Source organism: Phyllobates terribilis, unplaced genomic scaffold, assembly GCF_046119375.1.
Source record: "Phyllobates terribilis strain yellow unplaced genomic scaffold, ASM4611937v1 Scaffold_12__6_contigs__length_324123572, whole genome shotgun sequence".
In the NCBI taxonomy this organism is placed as follows: Eukaryota; Metazoa; Chordata; class Amphibia; order Anura; family Dendrobatidae; genus Phyllobates; species Phyllobates terribilis.
The window spans coordinates 121160975-121177891 of NW_027362772.1; the positions used below are offsets into that span (position 1 = coordinate 121160975).

The window sequence follows — 16917 nt, forward strand, 5'->3', positions numbered from 1 at the left end:
ACCAGGTCAGTTTGAACAATTTGTAATTTGATTTGTGTGTCACCCAAAAAGATACCAGCTACAATTTTACACACAAAATTGCCTGATGACCAATGTATTGCAGTGTGCAGGCTCTGTTGTAGTAGGGAACCTCCCAGGTCTACAGCTGTCTATTAGCAACTGTAATGACAACACCTGTTCTAGTGTGAAAAGCAAACTGACCAGACCAGCAATATGAGCAAGATTCAAGCTGTCCTTCTTCTCTTCAAAATCATCTTTCTGGTAGGCAAGCCATATCTTCAAGTACTGAATGGGCTTTGTCATTTTCACATCATCATTCCCTTCATCATTTTTTCATCCTTTTCCTTCTTATTACATTCTTAGTCAACCAGCGGCATAAAGATCAAGGTCTCAGAAGGTGCGACCATTGTCGGGCATATGCAAGAAGGGGGCCACCCTAGGATACCATCTTTCAACTTGATGTGCATCCAATGACATTTTTACAGGAAAGGGCCCGGATGTGGGATATTATCAAAGAAGGAGCCAGGATGGGGAACATTATTACATGGTGATGGACACATATGTCTTAATAAGAGCCCATCGGCCCATATATCTGACCAACATACAGGTGGAGGCCCAGGTCCAATTTTGCACAGGGCCCATCAGACTCTAGTTACGTCATTACAGTTAACCAAATGTGTGCCCATGAAACATGTGTCCAGATCATCTATGTCCAGTCATCTGGTTTTGTCTAAACTCAACTGCCACATGTCAAAGTTACCCACTATCTTTGTTGTATACATGGATTATACTGCCATCTAAAAAAAATGGAATATGCTCAGCTTTGATGGAAAATACCTAGTCGCCATTATTTCTTGACAAAATCTGCCCCTACTCTCATGGGCCGCTCCTTGGAAACTCGGAATTGAATTTGTTTTGCAAGGCAGATTTAAAGGTTAAGAGCAGCAATTATAGCCAGAGACTTTACATTACTTTCATAACCCACTGAGTCAATGTTTTGAAAGTTGGCAATGCATTGCCAGAAGTGGACCAGGTGTTTACTGGTGACACACCACAGGATGCTTATGCACTGCTTCCACATCCTTCTCATTGGACATCTCTTTATTCTCAACAGATACAGGTCAGAACGTGGTATCAAATTTAAAACTAGTTGGCTCCTCAACTACAGTGGGCAATTTAGAAAGCAACATTGCCAGAAACATCATGAGTGCCATGCTTTTTAACAATGTAACAAATTCAATGCAAGGTGCATGTCCTCATTTTTCTTAAAACAAAACTTGACTTTTTTCCATGACTACAATCATATTTACCATCATTATTATCATTTTTGGGATCGATAGATGTGAATTTTCTTTGGTAGAACCCTGTTCAGGATTGGGTCCCTGCTCAGAGATAGGCACAAAAGGTAAAAAATGTTTTCAAAATAAAATTCATGTCCAGCCATCCATGAACATTTTCTTAGCCATCATTCTTGTTTTTGGTAAAAGTTTGTATTTTTGTTACAGGTGTAAATTTTTCCTGCAAGGACCATGTGCAGGATTGGTACACTATGCAGGGAAAAGCATAAAGATCAAAAACATTTTTCAAAATTAAATTCATGGATATGCTGTTGTCTCTTCAGAGAGGAAGAGGACTAGAACTCTAGTGCCACCTACAGGAAGTAGCAATCCGAAAAGTCAATAGTGACCCTTTAACAAGCCTTATCACATGACTTAGGATAAAAGCCAATACCAGAAGCTCAATTTGCAGATACTGTGTTTCACGGTATTGCCCCTCGTCAGTGCAAAGTGTGAGTTCTGGTTTGGCTGGATGAGAGGCGTCAGATCGGTATCTAGGGATAATATTTCTCCTTGCGGAGAGTGATGTGTTAAGCACGTCAGGTGAGGAGACTTTTAAAGCCGCAATGCTCCTCTGGGAAATATGCAAATTGTCTCTTCAGAGAGGACTAGAACTACACCTGGTGTTCTGGTTTGGCTGGTTGAGAGGTGTCAGACCGGTAATGCATGATAATTGCATGATAATTTTCTTTAACTTTCTTGGGAAAACTGATGTGATTTCCCCCTGTAAAACTCTATGCAAGATTAGGCCCTTGCACATGGCTGGGCACCAATGGTAAATTTTTTTTCAAATAAGATTTCATGGCTTTTGTGATTACCAGTATCATAATTTTTGGCTAAAAAGAAGACTTTTGATGCACTGACTTGTGTTTATTTCCATGGTTGCCCCCTGTGTAGGACTAGGCCTGTGCTCAGGACAGGGAACATAAAAGGCTGTGGTCGTGTTCTTTTTTGTCACTAACTCACATGTTTGGAGAAAGTAATTAAGGTAGAAAGCAATCCCCAATTCAATGTTTCCTGTGGTCTGGACACCACGATAGACACGGAAAGCAACATACACAGTTGATAGGACAGAAAATGGCACAATGATCATCCTCAAGTCCTGGCTCCTGCATGTGTCAATTAAAAACTTCAAAGTCAAACCATGTTTGGTGTGGAACACAGGCATGGGCAAAAGAACGCCCTGCAAATGAATTTCAGTTGTTCTCTTGGACTTACAGACAGTGACAGAATGAGCTACCTGATCAAAAAAGACTAAGAATAAGGCCTGTTTCATATTTCTTGATATTCCTGGTACTGGAAAAAACAGCACCAGAGATATCTGTGTTCATGTGTACCTGTGTGGCCACCGGGTGCCGCATCAGAATGACACGTACTGGCGCCTGGGAATCAGCAGTACAGTTAACACTGTTCCCAAGCACCAAGTGCTTAAGGAATCTCTCATCATTGTCCCCTGCTTGAGCTGTGATCAGCGTGAGCAAGGGACAATGTTTAGAGTAGTATTCACCTTCAACAGGTGTAGAAGTAGGAATAAAATAAAAACACATTATACTCTCCTTTACACCTAATTCCCTGAAGCCATTGTCCCCTGTAAACAAACCAAAAATAAAAAAACACAATGTCCCTCACTTGTCCGAAGATGAGATAATCCATAATGTCCCACACTATAATCCATCTAACTGACATTTCTGCATCAGTGTGTGTGGTGGCTTTAGGCGACCTCACACGCTGAGGAACAGAGGAGAATGACTTGATGCAGTCACCTAAAGCCACCGCGCATGCAGATAAAGAAATTTCAAACAGATTGATTACAGCGTGGGATACTATGGATTCTTTACACTTCAGACAGGCTTTTTTTTACTTTTGATTTGTTTACAGGGGACGTTTTGCGGCCTGTGCAAAAAATGGACATGTCAGCCTGTTTTGCCCACGGACACACGGTCTGTGGAAACAAACTGACATGTGTGCAGACTCATTCATTAGAATAGGTCTACATGTGTAAGTGTATCCAGAGAGTGTGAAAACTGTCAATACACCTAAGAGGGATTATTTTTGAACCATTTCTTTAATTTTAGAAACAAAAAAAATTTGTCAGTGCGCTGTTATTAAATGGCTGTTTGTTTCTACCGGTTACCATCGTTTACATGGTGAGGTGACTTTGACATTTCTTGGACTGTGATTGTGATAAAGAGTTTTAGAGAGGTTCCATACAGTCCTAAGAGACCTCAGAGTGTTACTTACAGGTTTTCAGGCAAATTGATGGCTTGGTGGTATTTGTGATTCATTGTGAATTAATTTGCTGAGAATCAAATATTTTTAAAATATTCGTCAAAGTTGGCAAATTTGAATTTCAAAATATTTGCTCAACTCTAACCTCCAACATTTTAGTAAAATAATTCTTTATGAACTTTTGCTCATTTGGACACTTATTATCAGTTGTACTCAATATCCTTCCTTTCCTACCACGTCGTTATGGTGCTGGGTATTGCTACCAAGGGCAAAAGGGCCTAGTATTTGTATCAAGCAACATACCCTGTCCAAAAAGTTTTCCAAATTTTGCATTTTTTGCATTAAACCTTGCTCTTTAAAAGAATGGACACAATCGCTCAACGAGCCATATACGATTTGCCTCAATGATTTGTATTTCCTTACATACAGACCTTTCTTTTTAATATTATTTACCCATAGATACACATACAAGGCACTGTAATTTTTATTCCTCATATCAACCCAAGAAGTTTGGTCACATATGAAAATTGTAACTGAATTTGCAAAAATGGAAGTACAATAACTAAATAAGTTATTTTTGTCAAGTTTAAAAAAAAACTATAACAATTTTAAAAAAACTAACAATAAAAACAAGGTTGTCTAATATGTTCAAACGCTCATTTGCCATTTAGTAGAACAGAATTACAATCTATTTGTAAATTGTCAGTGGAGTAGTCTTTGGTACAAATTTTAAATTTTAGCCAAAAACCTTCATGTCATTCTTTTGGAAAATAAACTATATTCTATGATCACTTTTATGTAACTTTGTTTTTGTTTTTAATTAGTAGTCCATTATCCATAGAAAAAAATGTGATGTAAAATGACTGAAAATAGTTTATTTTTTTATTGACTAACCCACAAAATTGCACTTGAATCTATTGCAGGTCCTGCATTTTGGGGTCTGGTGAACTCCGCTTGGAATTTATGCACAATTGGCAAGAGACAATCTCCTATCAATATTAACACCAGTCAAATAATTTTTGACCCTTTTTTACCCCCACTCAAGCTGAGCTTAGAAGAAAAGAAGGTAATTCCTTTTTTTTTTACATTTTTGTTTGCCTTATGTATTTTGGTAATAGCGGCTTATATGACATAATGAGGCCAGCTTGAATGCGGTATGTGTTCACAATATTTATAGCTTCACACATACCAATACTAATTTGGTATTCCTTGTAGCATCTAAAAGATCTGATATACTGACAGGCTGTGTGAAGAGAATATCTGCTTTATAGATATATCAGTTATGCCTTTGAAAATATTTTAGAGTTTATATATAGATATTGAATTTACATAAAAATACTATGCAAATATGTCGCTTCACTCATCTTGTACTGATCCTAACTTGCATTCGCATTATATTCCCTATTCATTCTGAGCAACATTCAAAATTCTTAAAGTGAATATTCATCCTTGAACATTATTTCATTTTTTCTAATATTCAAATAAATGAAACATTTTGGTTGATGTCTTAATATGCATACAATGATGCAGAGCTCCAAATACCTAGAATAGTTATAGAGTATAAAATGCAGTCAACACCAGGGGAGACTTGGATTTACAGGTTACAGAATTTCCATATTGTCTGGCCACAAAAAAAAGAGTCTGCTTTTCTTTCCTGCACAAACGGCTTTGGTGTACGAAATTCTGGTCCCAGCAGCATAATAACAGCATGCTTACTTACATAACAAGACAGAGCCTGAGCAATATAGCCAGTCTGGCTCATAGTTAAAGAAGCTCTTCCATCAAAGTTTGTATCTTCTTAATATATCGCAATCGTCATATTATAGGACACTGTGTAATTAAAATTGCTCATTTTACCTTTCTACCTAGTTAATTCTTCTATTTTCTCTGCTCTATATAGAAACAGAAAGTCTATTTTCCCTGCATGAATCATCCCCATCTTCAACTCCTGACCCAGCTACTCCGCTCCTCCCCATGCCAGGGACTTTTGCAGTGATGACTCATGCAGGGAAATGTGACTTCCTGTTTCTACATAGAGCTTAAAATGATTCAGCTAGTCTGTTTTTAATCATGTGATGCCATACACCTAATGGGAAAGAGAAGAATTAACTGGGTAGAAGGGCGAAGTGAGCAATATATTAAGAGGATAAAAATTTTGATGGGAGTGATTCTTTAATGACATGAAAAAACATGTTTATGATATGCAAATAGTAAAAAAATAGAGCTAAAATTTTCAAAACAGCTCAAATCATATAGTATTAAGTATGAGCGCTATGCACAGAAGTACAGGAATTTACACACCTTGGCATGTTATCAATAAGGTTATTATTGCCCGTATGTGTAATGTTCTGCCACACTAAAGGTGCCTTGTTAAGATGTTCCATTGAGTTCACACCACTTTTCTCAAAGGGTAGCATGGTGCATAGCAAGATGTAAAATGAAGAATGGAGGTATAGCCTCTTCAGGGATAAGTCCCACTTTTATCTTGGTTGTAATCATAGTCACAGATTGGTCTGGAGACCATTTGGGCCATGCCATGAAGAGTCTTTTACGTGCAACCATCATACTGGTGCTACTACCAGGATTATGGTGTGGGCTGCCATAATGTATGGTAGTTGGACCCATATAGGCTTCATTCCAGGTACACTAACATCTTGGTGTTACATTGAATTTGTGGTGGAATCTGTGGTACAGCCATTTCTACAATGTCCGAGTAGCCATTTTCAACATGAACACATGTTGCTCGTGCTACTGTGAGTAACCTACATGGCCTAAATGTGCTATCATAGCAAGTAGCCTTTCTCCCATCGAGCACATTTCGGACGTCATTGGTTGGCAATTGTGTGGAACTGCCAGCAGTGGATCTTGATGAATTGCATTCCAAGTGCATTCTCTTCTGAAGCACATTCCTCAGAAAGCTAATAGCAACCTCATTGTTAGCATGCCAAGCATGTAGGTTCATGTGTATCTGAGCATGGCTCACATACTCAATACTGAATAAACTGAGATGTTTTGAAAATGTTTATTTCTGTTTTTTCCCCATTTGCATATCATTATCATATCAATCGATCCTGAGATTTCCATAAATTCACGCATTTTCCTTATTGGTAGTGCAATTTTAATGATGAGGAGTGTAAGCTAAAAAAATACACAAAGCACAGCTGGATATGCTTATCAGCGATTACAGTTTTTAGATTTGCTGTGTCATTGTGGTTAGAGTAGTACTACATGGGAAAAATTACCTGACGCACTATCTACCCAGAGTTCACTCAGTTGGTTTGCACAGTTCAGTTATCAGCTAAAATAATTCTAACAGTATGCAATACACCATAGCATTGAAGAAAGTAAAGAAAACTGCTAGTGAGCCTCTTTCACAAGCTGGATTGATAAAAAACACATGAAATATACAAGTCTGAATTAGTCCAAGTGCTAAAACTGATTTACTAAAAATATATATACATTTTAGATTGGCTCTATAGTATTACAATTGTTATTCAGCAATTTGAATATCAATGAAAAGCATTAATTTACCGACACTAATTTCTGCTGCATTCGAAAATCATATTCAATATTTCTGGTTTCTTTGAGAAATGAGTAAACATTGATTTCTAAAGGTCACTGAATAGAATAACATATTATTACTATTAGCAATATAATCAATATATCTGACTAGTGACCAATAGTTAAATGGCTAATAGATTTGTGAGGGAAGGGTTTAAAGGTCTTGAACTAATCAACAAAGCGGAATTTGAAAACTAGAGAAAATTAGACTAACAATCACTTTAGGGTCGTTACTTGAAAATGCATTAAATAGGGCAGATATCCGAAAGTGCTTAGTGTAAACTTAAAGTCACAATAGATTTTAGAAAATGCCAACATTCTGTACATTGTTTTTGTGTTTACAATTTTTATTTTATTTTACTATATCTTTTTGATTCTATTTAACTTCATTGGCCTAACAATGCATCCATCTTGTAACTTAAAGATATTACCATACGCTGCCTAATTATGTCATACAGATACTGAAAAATACAAAAATACAGTAACTGAAAAATTCCACCAAAAACTAACAAAATATTACCTCTATTAGTCTATTAAATGACAAACTAATATCATTATATAGTGATTAAATCATTCCACAAACTTGTTGCTGAAAAAATACTGCCATATATTGACTGAATAAGGATAGTCTCACAATGCCTTTGAGGGATGTGTTCTACCATATGTTTTCAGAACAAGGCAGAAGGAAAACATTTCCCTTATACCCTTTGTTGGGATCTATTGTTATGTTTTACTAAAGCAGAAGTGCACGTGATGGGTCACTTAATTGTACTATAAAATTAGCCTTACAATGCCATAAAGTGATTGTATAGAACCAGTGCATTCTTAAGGCCGCGTCACACATAACTATATCGCTAGCGAGATCGTTAGTGCGTCACGGATTTGGGATCACTGGAGAGTCGTTTCGTGATCGCTGGGGAGCTGTCAAACATGCAGAACTTACCAACTATTTTGGCCGCCCCAGCGATCTAACTAACGATCTTGGTGGTTGTTGGGACGCTTTCACACAGCAGATATTTCAACGATCCACACCTTGAAAGGGAATGTATTGTGTCACAAAGGCGTGCATAAAATCACTTTTCCGCGCCCTCTCATCTCCGATTGGTGGACGCTACTGCGTTCTGATTGGGCGGCCTTGGTTTAACATCGTTACTGCATCTCCGGTCAGACGGGAACACTGGTGTGTGCATTGTTCCTGTACAGATGTATGGATGTCCATATATTTATATGAATATATATATAGAGATGTAAATGACCATTTATGTGTATGCATATCTGTATGTTTGAGAGTATGTATGTGTATATATAGTTATCTGTATACGTATGTGTATATGAGTGTGTGTGTATATATTTGTGTACTTAAAAATATGTATGAGTACATGGATGAATCTGTTTACATACGAGTACACGAATGTATATGCGTGTATGTATGTGTGTATGTATGTATGTATGTATCAGTATACGCATGCGTATACATATGTTTATATATATATATATATATATATATATATATATATATATATATGGACTGCTTACTGCGGTGACTTCTGCCATTCACCGAGCTCCACTTCCCCATTGGCTAGGTCCAGAGTCCACAAAGCCAGCCGGACAGTACGTAATTGCATCACGTCGACGAAGAAAGTTGTGAAGCGTGCAACAGGCCAAAACAACAGAGTCTATTGATTTAAGCTTCATGTTAATTGGTGTGTGAAAAGCTCTGAAGCGGTTGGCCAGGACAGCGTGTCAGAAAACGTGCTGTGTGGGTGTGTGTGCATGAGACCCTTAAAATATCTGCCCATGCAAAAGCATATATATACAAATAGAAGCCAATCCCTCCCTCTCTGAAGAACAATGATAGCAGATAATTGGTAGATGTCCTATAAATGAATTAAAAATGGAAACTCATTTGAGACCCCAAACAATACCTACCTCACTAAAGATGTCTGATTTCTTCAAAGTGGAGTCACAGCCGGAAAACGCTGGTGGGATCCGAAAAACAAGGACGCAGTAGCGACCACTAATCGGGGACGAGGGGCGCGGAAAAGTCCAGTTTATCCACGCCTACGTGTCTCAGTTCTGAATCGCTAACGAGGTCGTTGCTAAGGTGTCAAATACAGCGATGCACACTGCCCAGCGGGAGCGCAACGACCTAGGAATGGTCCAGGAAGCTTTGTAACGATCAGCGATCTCACAGCAGGGGCCTGATCGTTGCTACCTGTCAGACATAACGAGATCACTAGCGAGATCGCTATTGCATCACGAAAACCGTGACTCATCAACGATCTCGCTAGCAATCTCGTTATGTGTGACGGGACCTTTAAGCAGTTTAGGTCTTGGGTATCAAAGGGGTTAATGCTGCCTAACCGGGTGGACTAAGATATTGCATTTTAACAGCTAAAGGGTTTCAACCAACAAATGCCTGTTTTGTGTAATTGCTTCAAAAATTGTTAATTAAAAAATTATTTGCTCTATGTGCAAAAATCTAAATTTCATAGGGGTTTTGGAATGAATCCTGGCTTTAACAGGATTAACTCTTGCAATTTGGGATTCAAACATTAAGAAATATAAGGGTAATGTATCCTGGCCCCTACTTTGCCTGAGTCCTAATCAGCCCAGATTTCTATTTTAATTTTGAAATAGGATAGGCTTTTTTGCCTTGTGGCCACTGTCTGCCCAACCTTCAGTCTTAAGTGCTTTTCAGCTCTCTCACCATTAGATGAGCATGGACATTTGACATCTGCATATGCCAGCTGCTGGGGAAAAAAGTGTTCAGAGACATGGTAAAGGAGCCAGCTGTGGAATAATGCAAGCATCTTTAGTGGTTGGGATAGTGGAATGGTAAATGACTACCTATAAGATAGTAGGGGGTTAATATTTGCTTTTCTTTTGTTATACTTGATGTAAATCGTTGACATATCCTCAGATTATAGCATTGTTTCCTGTGTTCATCTCTTTCATAAATTGAGACTCAATGGGAGTAATTCATTTAAGTATTTCTGGCAAAATTGTTCTGCAGACGAAGCCATTTGGAGAACACTTATTGTTTTGCTTTATATCCTAAGTCATGAGTGAAGACTCTCTAATGGGTAGATATTGACTTATAGTGTTTCATATTATTTAAGGTTGAAAGTAGATATAGTCCATTAAGTTCAACCTATACCTTAACCTGATGATACAAAGGGAGGCAAAAACGTATGAGGTAGATGTTAATTGCCATATTTGAAGTCGGAAAGGAATTTTTCACCTAGTATAGAGTAATCAGGCTAGTTCCCTGGATCAATGTCTCATCAGAGAATCTAGTATTCTTAGCCTGTATGGTCATATTTTCAAAAAATCATCGAGGCCTTCATTGAACTTTTTTATTGAATAAACCATGACAAACTCATGTGGCAGACAGTTCCATAATCTCCCTGCTCTTACAGTAAAAAAAAACAACATTTGTAATGATGATTAAATCTTTCATTCTTTTAGAATAGGTGACAGCAAAGAGACAGATTTCTTCCTTTCAGAAGAGCTGGTTTGGGAAGTGTGGAGATACGAGGGTCAGTGTGGCTCTCATCCACTGTCTTTAGAAAGAGCACATGGACCAGGGCTCATCCCACTGAACACCTGCACTCCTTCCCCGTGGGCAGAATACTTCTCAGACAACACAGGGTGAGGGTAAAACAGTGTGTCAATACTTTATTGAACCATCAACAGATAATAACATATAGTACAGTCTCAGAAAAGTACATAAGATGGTATAATGACAGTCTCACCATTCCGCTGGCACGCCGGGAATTAGAACATCTGCAACTTTGTGGCTTCCAGGGCTGACTACTCACACCAGTTGCACCCCACTGTTGGCTGGTACCCATAAAGAGGAGGTAACAACAAGCTTAGGAAGCTGAAAGAGTCCATTGACTTATGTGGCCAGGTGACCTGATTGTCCCAACCTGGTTTCTACAAGTGTCCTTATAGGGCCAAGTGACCTGACTGTCCCAACCTGGCTTCTCCAAACGTCTTTGTGGGCTCAGAGATGGTCAATGGAGCAGATCTGTCTTCCTCCAGCTGGGGTTGTGGTCCCTTCAGCTGGCGTCCTGTAGAGCGACTCAAATCTGTATTCCTCTGGTTGGAGCTGTGCTACCTTGGCTACTGTCACGTAGAGTCTCCCTGCAGAAGGATAGAGGTCCCTTTTCATTTCTACAACTTTCTTTCAGGCTATCATCCATAGGTCTGGGGTAAGGTGGCTGGAGGTCATCACTCATTATTCGAGTATTCAATCAATCTGCATAGTTGGTCCTTCAATGTTTGTAGATCAACCAGCTGAATGGACTGATACAATGGGTAATCAACATATTAGCAAACATCAGTTGTTCAGTTACCCTGCATTCCTGTCCCCCAAGGATAACAGACAATACACTGCAACAAACATCAATTCTTGAGTCAACGTTCAGGCACGTATGAAGAATGGCTCAGGTCTCCAGACCTGCTCAATAAAATGTCTGGCAAAATTAAGAATAAATGCTGTGTCTTCACATTCCTCCCCCTTCTTAATTAGCCAGACGTGATAGGCTTCCGATCATCCTTCTCCACTTGTCTGGGGCAGTCCATCAGCATTTCTTTCAGCACAGGCAAAAATGTAAGAGGTTTCACCTTCATGAGAAAGAAACTTTGTATCATCCAGTTTCCTCAAAGCATATTCCATGTCTTCCTCGCGGCACTGCCTTCTCTGCGATTCTTCATCTCGGTGCAGATCCACTTGTACCAATGGAACAACTCCTCCAACTCCTCCCGCTTGAGGCTCCGGGTCCCAATGCAACCAACTACTCCTCGATTCGGGCTGCTGGGGAGTTCACATTTGATTCCAGACTGCCACTGGATCCTGGATTTGGCAGGCAGTTCAATTCCTCTTGTTCAAACTCATCATCCTCCATGACGTTCTGAGCACCCAAAACAACCAATTTCTGTATCAAATCCGATGTCGGTGGCCCTGTATTCTTTGTGTTGAAGCTGGCACAGCTCCTGTAGTTGCCGATTCCTGTTGAGGCTGTATAACCACTCTGGTCATGCAGGGATTGCCTGCACACACTGTAATGCCGTAGCCATTTTGGTTGTGGCATTACAGTGATTGCCTGGCCGCACAGCGTCATCAGGTCTATATAAGTCCTGGCGTCAGTATGCTCGTCACAGTCTACCCCAGAAACAGGCAGAGTAGGGAGAGCTGCTGCTGAGTCAGGGAGAGATTTGCTTGTTTATAGTTAGTATAGGTATTCCACAACATATATATGTATCCATTTGAACTAACAGTTCTTCTGAGGACTAATCCTGGTGCATAGTTTCAGTGGTGAAGGTGATAGCAGGAGTTAGGCAGGCAGGCAGTGTGGCAGACTGCAGTGCATATAGCGCAAGTGGGTCCATTGAATGTCCTGCTAGTATAGGTATTCCACAACACACATATACTGTATATATATATATATATATATATATATATATATATATATATATATATATCCATGAGAACTAACAGTCCTTCTGAAGACTAATCCAGCTGCATGAAATCATTGCTAGGCAGGAGTTAGGGAGGCTGGCTGTGTATGTGGCAGACTGCAGTGCATATAGCGCAAGAGGGTCCATTTGACGTCCTGTCTGCTGCTGCTGTAATAATTACAGATATTTGTGAACATAGCCGCAGATATAAGGGGTCAGGGCAATTTTTTTTTTTATCTTAATCCTGGTTATTTGCTTAAAAAGCAATCCAGAGTACACCATTTTTCTGCTCCATTTGCTTGTTAGCACTGCAGAATACAGCCAGATCTATTCCATAGTTCAGCGATAAAAATCCAGAAATTTGAACTGGACGTGGAAAATATTGGCCTCCTTTTCCATTTTGTTGCAGTGTGTCAGTCAAGCTATTCACACTAAGTCTCTGTGTAGAATAATATTAGTAAATTACAGGCCTGCTATTTTAAATTGTGGCTCTCTGTCAGACATATCACCTATAACAGGGTTCCAAAACCAGCCATTTCTTCCATTTTCATTTTGTTGCAGTGTGTCGGTCAAGCTATTCACACTAGGTCTCTGTGTAGAATAATATTATTAAATTACAGGTTTGCTATTTAAAACCGTGGTTCTCTGTTAGACGTATCACATATAACTGCGTTCCAAAATCAGCCATTTCTCGTGAATATGCAAAATATTGACCTTCATTTAAAATGGGCAAGGTGAGTGGCAAGGGTCGGGGAACTGGACGTGATGGTGATGGTGCATACAGAGGCCGATGCCGAGGACGTGGCCGTGGGCAAGCTGAAATTGTGCCACAACAAACACCCACATTAGTCGCTCAACCTTCCTGTCCCAATTACTAGGGGACCGCAGTACACCACTATTTAACCCAGAGCAGCATCAAAACGTTGTTGGTTGGATAGTAGATAATGCTTCCAGTCACTTAGCCACCACCACCACCACCACACTTTCTTCCACACGGTCAAGTCTCAGTAGCTGTGAATCTGGACCGCATATTCCTCACCCTGATCCTCCTTCCTCCCACCATGCCGAGTGCCCGGAGACAACTGATCTGACACTTGGTCACTCAGAAGAGCTGGTCACTTTTCCATTTGTAGATTCGGGTCTCTCACCCAGCCGGCTTTAAGCGAGTCAAGAGGAGAACACGTGTAGGTTTGCCCAAATATTGGAGCAGCCACAGTTACACGAAGGCAACGGTGGGAAAGTGCAATTACTGTCGCAAGTTGGATGATGATGATGATGAGACACAATTGCCAGAAAGTCAGGAGGAGGACCAGGGTGCGGAAGTGTAAGATGAAGTGGTGGAAGATATAGTAACTGACCCAACCTGTCAGGGTGACATACAGAGTGAGGACAGCAGCACACTGGGGGAGGGAGGTGTAGCACCACAACAGGCAGGAAGAAGCAGTGTGTTGGCTGCAGACAGAAGGCAGGAAAACATTCCTTGTAACGCCAACACAACAGAAGTTGCTAGTACAACTGTTAGGTCTTCCCGAGTCTGGTTGTTTTTTAAAGACTGTGCAGATAACCCCAAAAAAGGCCATTTGCACCACCTGCCAGGCCAGCATCAGCAGGGATAGCAGCCTGACCGCCACCAGCATGATCAGGCACATGGCAGCAAAGCACCCGACTAAGTGGGCCGAACCACAGAGTCCAGAAACAGTGTCTGCGGGTGACACCACTGCTTCCTCTGCTGTTGTGCACGCACACCAATCCCCTGTCCATGGCGAATGCGAAGATGCCTCCCGCCCTGCACGAGTCATTTCACATTGTCAACTAGCACCATAAGCAGGCACGTCAATGTCCTTGTCCCAGCGCAGTGTTTAGGTGTCCCTACCCTAGTCCTTGGAATGCAAGCGCAAATATGCAGCCAACGACCCACAGGCCACACTACTAAATTCACACATTTTGCGACTGCTTTCACTGGAAATGTTGCCTTTTAGGCTCATGGACACGAAAGCTTTCCGCAACCTGATGGCGGCAGCCGTCCTTTGGTACTCAGTCCCCAGCCGCCACTATTTCTCCCGGTGTGTCGTCTCCGCATTACATGAGCACATGTCCCGCAACATTAGCTGTGCCCTCAACAATGCAGCTATTGGGAAAGTCCACCTAACAATGGACACGTGGACAAGTGCTTGTGGGCAGGGACAGTACATCTCGTTGATGGCACACTGGATTAATATAGTGGAAGCCGGGACCCAGTCGGACCTTGGGACGGAACACATCCTCCCGACACCAAGGATTGCGAGCCCTGGGTCAATCAGGGTTGCCCCCACATTCTACAGTTCTCGCACCTCCTCCTCCTCTTCAGCCTCCATCTCCGAAATGACCACATCAGTAGCAAGCTGGAAGCACTGCAGCACTGCCTCAGCCTAGCGGCAACAGGCTGTGCTGAAGCTAATATGATTAGGAGACAAACCGCACAACGCTGAAGACTTGTGGACAGCTCTGAAAGAGCAGGCAGATCTGTGTCTGACAACGCCTTCTCTACAACCAGGCATGGTCGTATGTAACAATGGTCGTAATCTGGTGTGGGCTCTAAGGCGATGCGATCTCACACACGTATCATGCCTGGCCAAAGTGCTTAACCTCATGGTTCAGCGGTTTCTCAAAACCTACGTATCTGCTGGATCTGCTTGTCAAAGTACGCCGCCTGTGTGTCCATTTAAGAAAGTCAGCTACAGCTTCCGCCGCCCTTGCCGTGCTTCAGCAGTGTTTGCAGCTTCCAGCTCACTGATTGATCTGCGATGTCTCCACATGTTGGAACTTTACATTGCAGATGTTGGGAAGGATTTGTGAGCAGAAGAGGGCAATTGTTGACTACCAGCATCAACAAGGCCGTCAGTATTCAGGTCAGACTCCATACATAAAAAGTCAGGAGTGGACATGGATGTCAGACATATGTACCATCCTCCAAAACTTTGAGGACTCCATGGTGGTGGGCATGACGCCATAATTAGTGTCACCATCCCGCTTCTCTGTCTTCTGAAATGATCTCTGCTCACAATCAAAGAGGATGCATTGCAGGCAGAGCACAATGAGATGGAGCAAGGAACCATACAGAGTGATTACACACAGACCTGCCTCATCTCATCCTAACGTGGATTGGGTGACAATGAGGAAGAGGAGCAACAATAGATTTCCTAAAGGAGAAAAAACGTGGCACTATCTAAGCGTAGTAAGATTCTGTTAGGTGTCGTGCGTTTGCTGGATCCGAAATGGTATCAGAACCATCAGTGGATTCTGTGGTCTCCTATTCCAGTCCAGTCGGGGCTGATGCTGCTCAGCATCGTCGTCAGTCCCAACGCCTAGCTGGTGCACGAGATGTACAGGTTGTCTCTTGGGTCTTTGTTCCTAGCAACATGAAGCATAGGTTGCAGAGGGAAACAGGGCTGCTACAGCCTAAGTCCAGGATTCACTGCACTGAGCATGCCCGTGACATGGCGGACCGTGATTGGTGGTTGGGAGTCAGCTGATTCGGTGACCTGGCACCGCCTGATTGGTCACGGGTGGCGTCACCAATAATGCGACGGTGGGCAGGGCTTAATCTTTAAATAGCCCACCCACAAACATGGCGGCGCGCTCTGATCATTGAGCTATGATGGTGTAATTGTGTGGACGCTTGGTCGTTTGGGCTCCACGTATGCTTTAGCTTCTGTCAGGCAGGTTTAGGGGGGCATAGGCAACTTTAGATGGAGGGAGGCAGGTAGCTTCGTCTGACAGTCTGGCTCCGACAAAGGAGTCGCCAAACACCCCGAGCAGTCTGCAAACACCGTATTCCCAGCACCGCCTGTAAGCCACGTGGAGAGATATTCCTCAGTCCGGTAGCACGCCGGCTGGGAGCACGAATACGCTGGCGTGAATCACACACGCATCCTAGCACCTGCTGCGTAGTCCCTGTGCAGTAAACATTATTTGTAGCACATCTCTCGTGCGGTTAACGGAGATAGTGCGAATCCTTATTCCCGTTCTGGTGTACAGCAAGCCGGAAGGGAATGTTATTTCTCTTGGTTGTTTTACCTTCTTACCTGGAAGGTGTTCGGCCGCAGTCGTCCAGACTGCATTGCGGACCCCGGGTTCGGTTGTGTTCCATTATTTAATAAAGTTGTTTGCAACCGTCCTCTTAACAGATTCGATCAATTAAAAAGGTAAGTATCGATAAGAAATTGCTCACCTGATGTGGTTGTGCAAACAGAGGCACAACTCCCACTTGTAGTATGGATGAATTTGCAATAGACTTCAGCCAACCTGGTGAGGTGGGATTGAACTCTGAGACATTAGTATC

The 16917-nt window shown here is 41.7% G+C and overlaps 1 protein-coding gene across 2 annotated transcripts in view; it reads left to right on the top strand.

Moving 5' to 3' along the window:
• Positions 1-16917, top strand: part of CA11 (carbonic anhydrase 11) — a 1198011-nt gene that overhangs the window by 589861 nt on the left and 591233 nt on the right. For both annotated transcript variants that reach the window (XM_073657763.1, XM_073657762.1), the window contains exon 3: positions 4490-4632. In XM_073657763.1, the coding sequence (XP_073513864.1) occupies positions 4490-4632 (143 nt within the window). The remainder of the gene's footprint in view (positions 1-4489; positions 4633-16917) is intronic.